We start from the raw sequence: 10,958 nt of genomic DNA, 5'->3' as shown, positions 1-10,958 counted from the left end.
CCCCCACCCTCCTCTAGCTTATCTCTCCACGCTTCAGGCTCTCTGCCTTTATTCCTGATGAAGGGCTTTTGCCCGAAACGTCGATTTTGCCTGTCCTCGGATGCTGCCTGAATTGCTGTGCTCTTCCTTCAGCACCACTGATCTAGAATCTGGTTTCCAGCATCTGCAGTCATCGTTTTTACCATGTTCAGCTGAAGGGCCTGTTTCCACACTGTAGGGATTCTATAATCCTAGAACGAGGGGAGGCCGTTTAGAAATGAGGCACTGACAGAGATGATGAGAATCTTTTCTCTCAAAGACTCTTGTGAGTTTGGAACTCTCCACCTCAGATGGGGTGGGGAGGGAGGTCATGAATATTTATAAGATGGAGGTGAGGTGATTCTGGTCAGGCAGAGGAATTGAAGGATATCAAGGTGGATGTGAATAGGAATTGGGGATGCAAATAGATCAGCCAATTATTTCTGGTTCAGCATTTCCACGACCACTTTAAATCTTACTCAATTGGAGCATAAGATATGGGAGTGGAATTACGCCATTCGGCCCATCGAGTCTGCTCCACCATTTGATCATGACTGATCTGTTTCTTAACCTCATTCTCCTGTCTTCTCCCTGTATTCCCTTACTAATCAAGAACCAATCTATCGCTGGCTTAAATACACTCAGTGACTTGGCCTTCACAGCTCTCTGCGGCAATAAGTTGAGGTCACTATCACCTCAATGCTCCCTTACTGACACTTCAATCATTTGGGTGTCCAGATTTTTTTTCCCAAAATGTAACGTCTAGCACTGCCTGTTTCTTGGAGAAAGTGAGGACTGCAGAAGGGCTTCCTGGTGAAGGGTTTATGCCCAAAATGTCGATTCTCCTGCTCCTCGGATGCTGCCTGACCTGCTGTGCTTTTCCAGCACCACACTCTCAATTCTGCCTGTTTCTTATAGGGCTTCCTACGTGCTGCTTAGAAAACTCTCCTGGACACTTTTCAAGAATTCAACTTCCTCTAAGTCTTTTACATTTTGTAGATCCCAATTAATATCGGGGAAGTTGAAATCCCCTACTTTTATTTAAATAATAAGGTGATGAAATGGGCCAAGTGGGTCAAATGTCAATGTGGAAATTTTTAGTTGACAGTGACCAATGAACTGTAAGGTTTAGGATGATGTTGCAGGGTGACATTGGAGAATTCAATTGACAGAGAACTGAGCTCAGTGGGAGAGTTGGGTCCGATCGACTGAAACCAAATGATAGCGGGAGAGACGGTTGCTGAACAATGGGCTCCCTTCAAAGACAAGATTCATAGAACATAGAACATAGAAGAATACAGCGCAGTACAGGCCCTTGGGCCCTCGATGTTGCGCCGATCCAAGCCCACCTAAACTACACTAACCCACTATCCTCCATATACCTATCCAATGCTCTCTTAAATGCCCATAAAGAGGGAGAGTCCACCACTGTTACTGGCAGGGCATTCCATGAACTAACGACTCGCTGAGTGAAGAACCTACCCCTAACATCAGTCCTATATCTACCCCCCCTTAATTTAAAGCTATTCATTGGGTACAATTGGGTATTTCCTCCAAAAGGAGAGTTAGGACAAATAATCCCAAACTGTCTGAAAGACAAAAGAGGTAGAAATTAAATTTAAAAAGAAAGCTGTATTTCTGACAGGTGTCAGGTAGAGAATATAATGGAGAATCAAGGTGAATACAGAAGGTGGAAAACCATTCATTGCTCAGACCTTTGGAGTATAGAAGTTGGGACGTTATGTACAGGACACTGGTGAGGCCTCTTCTGGAGTACTATGTACTCTGGTCTCCCCCGTTATAGGAAGGATATTATTAAGCTGGAGAGGGTTCAGAAGACATTTACCAGGGTCTTGCTGGGAATGGAGGGTTTGAGTTATAAAGAGAGGCTGGGAGTTTTTTCATTGGAGCTTATGAGGTTGAGAGGTGGCCATATAGAGGTTTATAAAATCGTGAGGGGTATAAATAAGGTGTCTTTTCCCCAGGGTGGGGATTTCAAGACTAGGGGGCATATCTTTAAGGTGAGAGGAGAAAGATTTTAAAAAGACGTGAGGGGCAACTTTTTTACACAGAGAATGTTTTGTGCTTTGAAGAAACTTCCTGAGGAAGTGGTGGATGTGGGTACGGTTACAATGTTTACAACACGCTTAGATCAGTACTTTTAAGGTGAAGGGTGGAAGGTATAGGGGAGATGTCAGGGGTGGGTTCTTTACCCAGAGAGTGGTGGGGGCATGGAATGCGCTGCCTGTGGGAGTGGCAGAGTCAGAATCATTGGCGACCTTTAAGCGGCAATTGGATAGGTACATGGATGGGTGCTTAAGCTAGGACAAATGTTCGGCACAACATCGTGGGCCGAAGGGCCTGTTCTGTGCTGTAGTGTTCTATGTTCTATGTTCTATGTTCTATGTACTATGTTCTATGAATAGGAAAGATTTGGAGGGATCCGGGCCAGGAGCAGGCAGCTGGGACTAGTTTAGTTTGGGATTATGGTCGGCATGGACTGGTTGGACCGAAGAGTCTTCCCGTGCTGTATGACTCTATACAAAATGCAAAGAGGGATTATGAGAAATACTGGCAGCTAGCATAAACAAAATCCTTTCTGTTGGTTCAGAAGTAGTAAACGCAAGGTAGAAGGTGGAGTGGGGCCAATTTAGGAACCAAACACATAGGGGCACGAGACATGACCGCGGTTAAATGAACACTTTGCTTCTGTCTTTACCTGTGAGGGAAGTGCTGCCAAGGTTGTGTGTATTGTTGGGCTGAAAGGCTGATCCAAATGAATACAAGAAGACATGTATACTTCAATGTGAAGCAAATTTATTATCTCCATCCAGTTCACATATCTCAGAGACATGTGCGAACTAATCTTAGAATTCCTACAGTGTGGAAACTGGCGCTTCGGCCCAACGAGTCCATACCGACCCTCCGAAGAGTCTCACTCCCAAACTCATTACTCTATATTTGTTCCTGACTAATGCTCCTAACCTACGCATCCCTGAACACTACGGGCAATTTAGCATGGCCAATCCACTCTAACCTGCACATCTTTGGATTGTGGGAGGAAACCGGAGCACCCGGAGGAAACCGGAGCACCCGGAGGAAACCTACGCAGAGACGGGGAGAATGTGCAAACTCCACACAGACAGTCACCTGAGGCTGGAATCCAACCCGGGTCCCTGGCACAGTGAGGCAGCAGTGCTAACCACTGAGCCACTGTGCTCCCCTTAATGAGTGAATCTATTAGCTGAAACTACATTCCATAGCTATGTATATTAACAAGCGAATCTCACACTGCCTTCCAACCACTGGGGGCTTTGATGATGGTGCCTTTTGGAGATCTCTCTCAAATTCCATGGAACTGGTTTTGCAAATGTTTCACCTCCTCCAGACATTCCATTTTTCAGAAAACGAATTGAAAATCTCTCCAGGTGGCTCCGTGTTAACTACAGAAAAGAACGGGTTCCCATGGACAATCAAGCTGATGTCGTTCCCTCCCAGCCCAAAATAGGCACTTATTTTAACACCAGACCTATTTTTGTGTCTTTTTCCCACTTTGTTTCAATTGCTCAATGCCGTGAGCAATTAACCGTTAATGGTCTAGTTTGAAGATGTCATTTTTAAACCTAACACTACACCATGATGACAGAGAAGGAAGCTGAGTCACTCGAAGGTTTTAATAGGAAGAGGTACTGAATAAGCTGTGGGTACTGAAAAGTTGAGAAGGCACTGGGAGTGTATGAGATGCATCGAAGATATTGAAGGAAGTGAAAGTAGAAATTACAGAGGCACTTTCCACAATCTTTCAGATAGCCTGAGAGCTGGAGATTTGTTCAAAAAATGTTGTAAAGATAGGGTAAGCAATTATAGACCGGTCGGTTTAACTTCAGTACTGGAGAAATTGTGAGAAACAATTATTTGGGACAATTAAGAATGACATTGATAAAGGTGGATTAATTCAGAAGAACCAGCATGGGATTTGTTGAGGGGAAAATCATCTCTGACTAATTTACTGAAGTAATTCACCTCGTGACCCCACCAAAGCCTGTTCAACCATTTACAAGGCACAAGTCAGCAGTGTGATGGAATATTTCCAATTGCCTGGATGAGTGCAGCTCCAACAACACCCAAACAGCTTCAAAGATATACAGGTTAGGGTGGATTGGCCATGCTAAATTGCCCCGCAGTGTCCATGGATGTGCAGGTTAGTTGGATTAGCCATGGAAAATGCCGTGTTACAGGGGATAGTGTAAGGGGGCGGGTCTGGGTGGGAATCTCTTTGGAGGGTCTATGTGGGCTCGATGGGCCGAATGGACTGTTCCCACACTGTAGGGGTTATATGACCCGAAGTTTGACACCATTCAAGACGAAACAATGTGATTGACAGCGCATCAATAAACAGCCCCTTCCTCCACCACCGATGCTCAGTAGCAGACCGTGTGTATTATCCTCAATGATCCTCAGATAGAACCTTCCAAACCCACAAACACTTCCATCTAGAAGGGCAAGGGACAGCAGATTCATGGGAACACCACCCCCTGCAATTTCCTCTCCAAGCTACTCAGCATCCTGACTTGGAAATATATCACCGTTCCTTCAGTGTCACTGGGTCAGCCTTCTCAACCTCTTCTCTCACCTGAGGCCTGGTGGCCCTCGGGTTAAAACATCACCAGTCGCTTCTCTCTCTAATGAAAGAACAGCCCCTATGGTCTGGTGAGACTATGGCGACAACAATAACAACAATAACTGGGTCAGAATCCTGGAATTCCCTCCCTAAGGGCATTGTGTAGATGTACCTACATCAAATGGACAGGAGTTGTTCAAAAAAGCAGCTCACTCCCACCTTCTCCAGGGCAACGAGGGACAGACAATAAATGCTGGCCCAGCCATTAATGCCCACATTCCATAAGTGCAAAAATAAATGCTTCTTTGTAGAGGTATCCGAGAGGGTTGATGAGAATGCTCACGGACTGTCGAGAAGTGTATGATACAGTGCCACACAACAGCTGTTTGAGGAAAGTTAGAGCTAATGGTATAAGAGAGACAGGAAAAAACTGGATACAGAACTGGCTGAGTGATAGGAAACAGAGAGTCTCGGTCAATGGGCATTCTTCTGATAGAGGAAGGGTTGTAGTGGAGTTCCCTAGGAGTCAGTCTTGGGGTCTTGCTTTTCCTAATCGATATTAATGATCTGGATTTTGTGCAGGGGACAGTTTCAAAGACTTGAAGGAATTGTAAGGAGGACAGTGTGGAACTGCAGAAGGACATTGACAAGTTAGTGGGGTGGACCGATAGGTGGGCAGACAGGGTTCAGTGCAGAAACGTTTGAGGTGAAATGAACATAGAGAGACAGTATGAAACAAAGGGGGGGTGGAGGAGAAGAAAGACAGAGGTCATTAAAGGTAGCAGGACAGGTGGACAGAACAGTTAATAAAGAATAGAGTATTCTCAACTTCATTTACAAGGGCATAGAATCCAAGGAGGTGATGTTGAACTTGAATAAGACACTTGTTAGACCTCAGCTGGAGGATTGTGTACAGGTGTGGGATTTGCATTCCTATCCCATCCATCCCCATCAGGGAAGTTGTGAATGCACTGGAGAGAGCGCAGAAACCATTTACAAGAGTAGTTAAAGGATGAGAAACCTCAGTGATGAGGGTAGGTTGAAGATATTGGGACTGTTCTCCTTGGAGAGAAGTTGGCTGAGAGGAGATCTGCTAGAGGTTTTCTGAATCTTGAGCAGGCTGGACAGAGTAGACAGGGAGAAGCTGTTCTCAGCTGTAAAAGGAACAGGGTGTAGATTTAAAATGAAGTGCCAATGAAGCAAGAAAGGTGTGGGGAAAAGACTTTCTCACTCAGGATCTGGAATGCCCTGCCTGGAAATGTGGGGGAGGCAGGTCCAGCTGAAGAATTCAAGAGGGGCAATATTTAAAATGACGTTTGTTATGTGAATTCTCCAAGTAAGAAGAAGGCTCACCTACAATATGTTGGGAGAGGAGGTGAAGAGAGAAGTGAGACATATGAAGAGAGAAATACAGAGTGAGTATGAGAATAGATCACTAGCTAACATCAGAAGGAACTCAAACATATACCAACGTGTAAGTAAAAGACTTTCTCACTCAGGATCTGGAATGCCCAGCCTGGAAATGTGGGGGAGGCAGGTTCAGCTGAAGAATTCAAGAGGGACATTATTTAAATAGAAAGAGTGTGTCTGAATTACGGGAAAGAGGCAGGAGATTGGAGCAAATTCCAAATGTTCAGAGAGCTGGTGCAGACATGACAGGTCAAATGCCCACCTCCAGCACTGTAACGGTGCTGTTGTTCTGTGACTCTGGCCTGATACCTGAGAACAGCGTGAGCAAAGAAAAACGCTCTGGTACCTTCTCCCTTTCCATTTTCACCAAATCCATTGCCTTCACCATCTCTACATCGACTGATATTTTCTCAGACTCCCCTTCCTTAGTAAACATTGACACAAGATATTCAGTAAGTATTTTAGTTTTGCTGTGTAATACATTAATCTCTAAGCATACAATGTCCTATTTGTGGTGCAGTGGTAGTGTCCCTGCCATACTTTTGCTCCAGAGCTGTATCATACCATCGTTGACCAGCTTGATTAGAAAAATATCTTTGTCCCTGGATTGTTTATCCCTCTGCTACTTACACGTTGGTATATGTTTGAGTTCCTTCTGCTGTTAGCTAGTGATCTATTCTCATACTCACTCTGTATTTCTCTCTTCATATGTCTCACTTCTCTCTTCACCTCCTCTCCCAACATATTGTAGGTGAGCCTTCCTACTTGGAGAATCACATGACAAATGTCATACGCCCTTTTTATTTTTGGTGTTATTATGATCACTATTTCCCTTGTCACATGGCACAGGATTTATTCCATGGAATGTATAAGTACTCATCGATTCAGACAGTGCAGACCCTTCAGCCCAACCAGTCCGTGCCGACCATAATCCCAAACTAGACTAGCCCCAGCTGCCTGCTCCTGGCCCATATCTGATTAGATTAGATTCCCTACAGTGTGGAAACATGCTCTTCCATACTGACTCTCCAAAGAGTAACTCACCCAGACCCATTTCGCTCTGAATGATGCACTAACACTACGGGCAATTTAGCATGGCCAATTCCCCTGACCTGCACATCTTTGGACTGTGGGAGGAAACTGGAGCACCCGGAGGAAACCCACGCAGACACTGGGAAGAATGTGCAAACTCCACACAGACAGTCACCCGAGGCTGGAATTGAACCCTGGTCCCTGGCGCTGTGAGGCAGCAGTGCTAACCACTGAGCCACCATGCCGCCCATATCTCTCCAAACCTTTCCTATTCATGTACTTATCCAAATGTCTTTTAAACGTTCTAACTATACCCACATCCACCACTTCATCTGGCAGTTCATTCCTCACACAAACCACCCTCTGTGTTTAAAATTTGCCTCATGTCTTTTTTAAATCTCTCTCCTCTCACCTTAAAAATGTGCCTCCTAGTCTTGAAATCCCCCAACTTAGGCTAATGGTAATTATCTTTTCCCTATCTATACCCCTCATTATTTTATAAACTTCTATAAGGTTGCCTCCTAACCTCCTACATTCCAGTGAGAAAGGTCCCAGCCTATCCAGCTTTTCTTTATAACTCAAACCTTCCGTACCCTAAAACATCCTCATCTTGTATTTACGTTTGTAAAGTGCTTATTACAACCTCAAGACTGGTTTAAGTTCCATTCACAGTCTGTAGGAACACCTTGACAACCTGCCAGCTTGGGCACTGTTAAGTAATATTTGTGGCGCATGATTATTGATGGGGATGTTATTCACACACAGAGAACCTTGTGTGTGGAAAGTTGGTTATGAGAAGGGGACTGGAGTACAATAACAGAGAGGTTTTGCCACAGTTGTACAGGGCATCGATGAGACCACGTCTGGAGCACTGCGTACGGTTTTGCTCTCCTTGTTCAACGAAGGATGTAAATGCCCCGGAAGCAGTTTAGAGAAAGTTCACTAAGCTGATCCCTGGAATGGGCTTTAGGACTGGAGGAGTTGGACAGTATTAGATGCATTGAACAGTGAACTGAATCAATATGAGAAAGATATGGACAGATATGGTTTTGACAGCAAGGGTGGAAGCAGGTAAGTGTGAAGCATAAATACTGGATGGCTTAGTGGTTAGCACTATTACCTCGCGGCGCCAGGGACCCGGGTTTGATTCCAGCCTTGGACACGTGTCTGCGTGGGTTTACTCTAGGTGGTCTGGTTTCCTCCCACAGTCCAAAGATGTGTAGGTTAGGGTCGACTGACCATGCTAAATTGCCCATAGTGTCCAGGGATGTGCAGGCTTAGTGGGTTAGCCAGGAGAAATGTAGATTCACAGGTAAAGCTTGGGTCTGGGTGGGATACTATTTATAGAGTCATAGAGATGTACAGCACAGACACAGACCTTGCAGTCCAACCCGTCCATGCCGACCAGATATCCCAACCCAATTAGACCCACTTGCCAGCACCCGGCATATCCCAACCCAATTAGACCCACTTGCCAGCACCCGGCCCATATCCCTTCAAACCCTTTCTGTTTGTATACCCATCCAAATGCCTTTTAAATGTTGCAATTGTACCAGCCTCCATCTATTCAACCTCTCCCTGTAGCTCAAACCCTCCAACCCTGGCAAAATCCTTGTAAATCTTCTCTGAACCTTTTCAAGTTTCATAACATCTTTCCGATAGGAAGGAGACCAGAATTGCACGCAATATTCCAAACGTGGCCTAACCAATGTCCTATACAGCAGCAACATGACCTCCCAACTCCTGTACTCAATACTCTGACCAATAAAAGAAAGCGTACCAAACACCTTCTTCACTATCCTATCTATCTGCGACTCCACTTTCAAGGAGCTATGAACCTGCACTCCAAGGTCTCTTTGTTCAGCAACACTCCTCAGGACCTTACCATTAAGTGTATAAGTCCTGCTAAGATTTGCTTTCCCAAAATGCAGCACCTCACATTTAACTGAATTAAATTCCAATTTGGAGGGTCGGTGCAGGCTTGATGGGCTGAATGGCCTACTGCACTGTATGGATTCTATGATATACCAGCATGAAGCTTTTGGGCTGAATGGCCTGTTTCTGTCCTCTGAATATGTTAGAAAATAATTTTGTTTTGTTTCATTTTCAAGCACAAACAGGTTTTGAGAAAGTGGTGAACAAAAGAAACTTTTGCATTTGTAATTTGAGCTTTTTGCAACCTGAGATTGTCCTGACAGACAAATCTATTCAAACAATATAATTAATGTAATCATTGTTCACTCCCAGGTTTGTGAATCTTTGGAATTCCGTACCCCAGAGGGTTGTGGAATCTCCATCATTGTTTGTATGTGAGTGCCGAGTTAGGTTTTTGGTTTCTCATGGAATTGAGGGATATGAGAAGTGGGCGAGAGAGTAGAGTTGAAACCCAAAATCGGCCATGACCATACAGAATGGTGGAGCAGGCTTGATGGGCTGAATAGCCTGCTGCCGTTGCTATTTCTTGTGTTCACTGTTACCATGTAGGAATTATTGCAGCCCGTAGTTCACAGCAGGTTCATAGAAATGTGAGAATGAACGATAGTCAGTTCCTGACATTGTTAAAAATCACACAACACCAGGTTATAGTCCAACAGGTTTAATTGGAAACACTAGCTTTTGGAGCTCTGCTTCACAACCACCTGATGAAGGAGCGACGCTCCGAAAGCCAGCACTTCCAAATAAACGTGTTGGACTATAACCTGGTGTTGTGCGATTTTTAACCCTGTACACTCCAGTCCAACACCGGCATCTTCAAACCTCTGCCATTGGCGTGAGAAAGAGATCTTAGAGTGATCGTCAGGGAGACCTCCCCTCATCCTCCTCTTCACATCAGAGGTTGTAGTGGGATCTTCGGCAGACTGAGAGGGCAGGTGGTACCTCTGTTCCATTGATGTAATTTCAGAACTGATGCTATTGGCTTTCATTTTCTCTTACAGACAACCAGCTCCTGATGAAGTCCAACATTGTTCAACTCTGGAGAGACAAGAACTTGGCAGCAACTCCCAGGTAACATTGCCTTTTTATTTCTGATGAAGGTAGGCTCTGACTGAAGACTGACATTTTGAGCTTGTGAGTATCTCCGCAATGATACCTTCCCCATAACCCAGCCTCCACTGCCTTTCATCCCAAACGGAATGGCTCAATGTTCTGGGCATTTAAAGACGTAGCAACAGGAGAACTCAACTCCCCCCATCCTGCCATCCAATTGCATTTCATAAAGTTCATTCTTTCATGAGACATTATGTTTGAACTGAGAGGCTTGCTGGACCCATTTCTGGCTCATCCACATTGCTGTGGGTCTGGAGTCAAATGTAGGTCAGACCGGGTAAGGAAGGCAGATTTCCTTCCCTAAGGGGTATTATGAACCAAATGAGTTTTTACAAAAATTGACAATAGTTGCATGGTCACCATTACTGAGACTAGCTTCTTAGACATTTTCCAATCAGTCTGTTAAGAGATTTACAGCAGGTGAAGCATCAGTCTAGGCCTCCTGGTTTAACAGTGCACTGCTACCTCACAGCGCCAGGGACTCTGGTTCGATTCCAGCCTCAGGCGACTGTCCTTGTGCAGTTTGCACATTCTCCCCGTGTCTGCGTAGGTTTCCTCCGGGTGCTCCGGTTTCCTCCCACAGTCCAAAGATATGCAAATTAGGTGAATTGGCCATGCAAAATTGCCCATAGTGTTCAGGGATGTGTAGGTTAGGTGCATTAGTCAGGGTTAAATGTAGAGTAATCAGTTAGGGGAATGGGTCTGGGTGGGATACTCTTTGGAGGGTTGGTATGGGCTTGTTGGGTTCTGGATCAGTGGTGCTGGAAGAGCACAGCAGTTCAGGCAGCATCCAACGAGCAGCGAAATCGATGTTTCAGGCAAAAGCCCT

General features: G+C 45.0%; 1 protein-coding gene across 3 annotated transcripts in view; it reads left to right on the top strand.

Annotated features, from left to right (window-relative positions):
• The window catches only part of LOC122550962 (autophagy-related protein 16-1-like), a 103,344-nt gene that overhangs the window by 15,879 nt on the left and 76,507 nt on the right, over positions 1 to 10,958 (top strand). For all 3 annotated transcript variants that reach the window (XM_043692513.1, XM_043692512.1, XM_043692511.1), the window contains exon 2: positions 10,018 to 10,087. In XM_043692513.1, coding sequence (XP_043548448.1) covers positions 10,018 to 10,087 — 70 coding nt within the window. The remainder of the gene's footprint in view (positions 1 to 10,017; positions 10,088 to 10,958) is intronic.

This window comes from Chiloscyllium plagiosum, chromosome 6, assembly GCF_004010195.1.
Source record: "Chiloscyllium plagiosum isolate BGI_BamShark_2017 chromosome 6, ASM401019v2, whole genome shotgun sequence".
In the NCBI taxonomy this organism is placed as follows: domain Eukaryota; kingdom Metazoa; phylum Chordata; class Chondrichthyes; order Orectolobiformes; family Hemiscylliidae; genus Chiloscyllium; species Chiloscyllium plagiosum.
The sequence above is the reverse complement of the archived record's forward strand: the minus strand, read 5'-3'. Positions and strand labels throughout refer to the sequence as shown.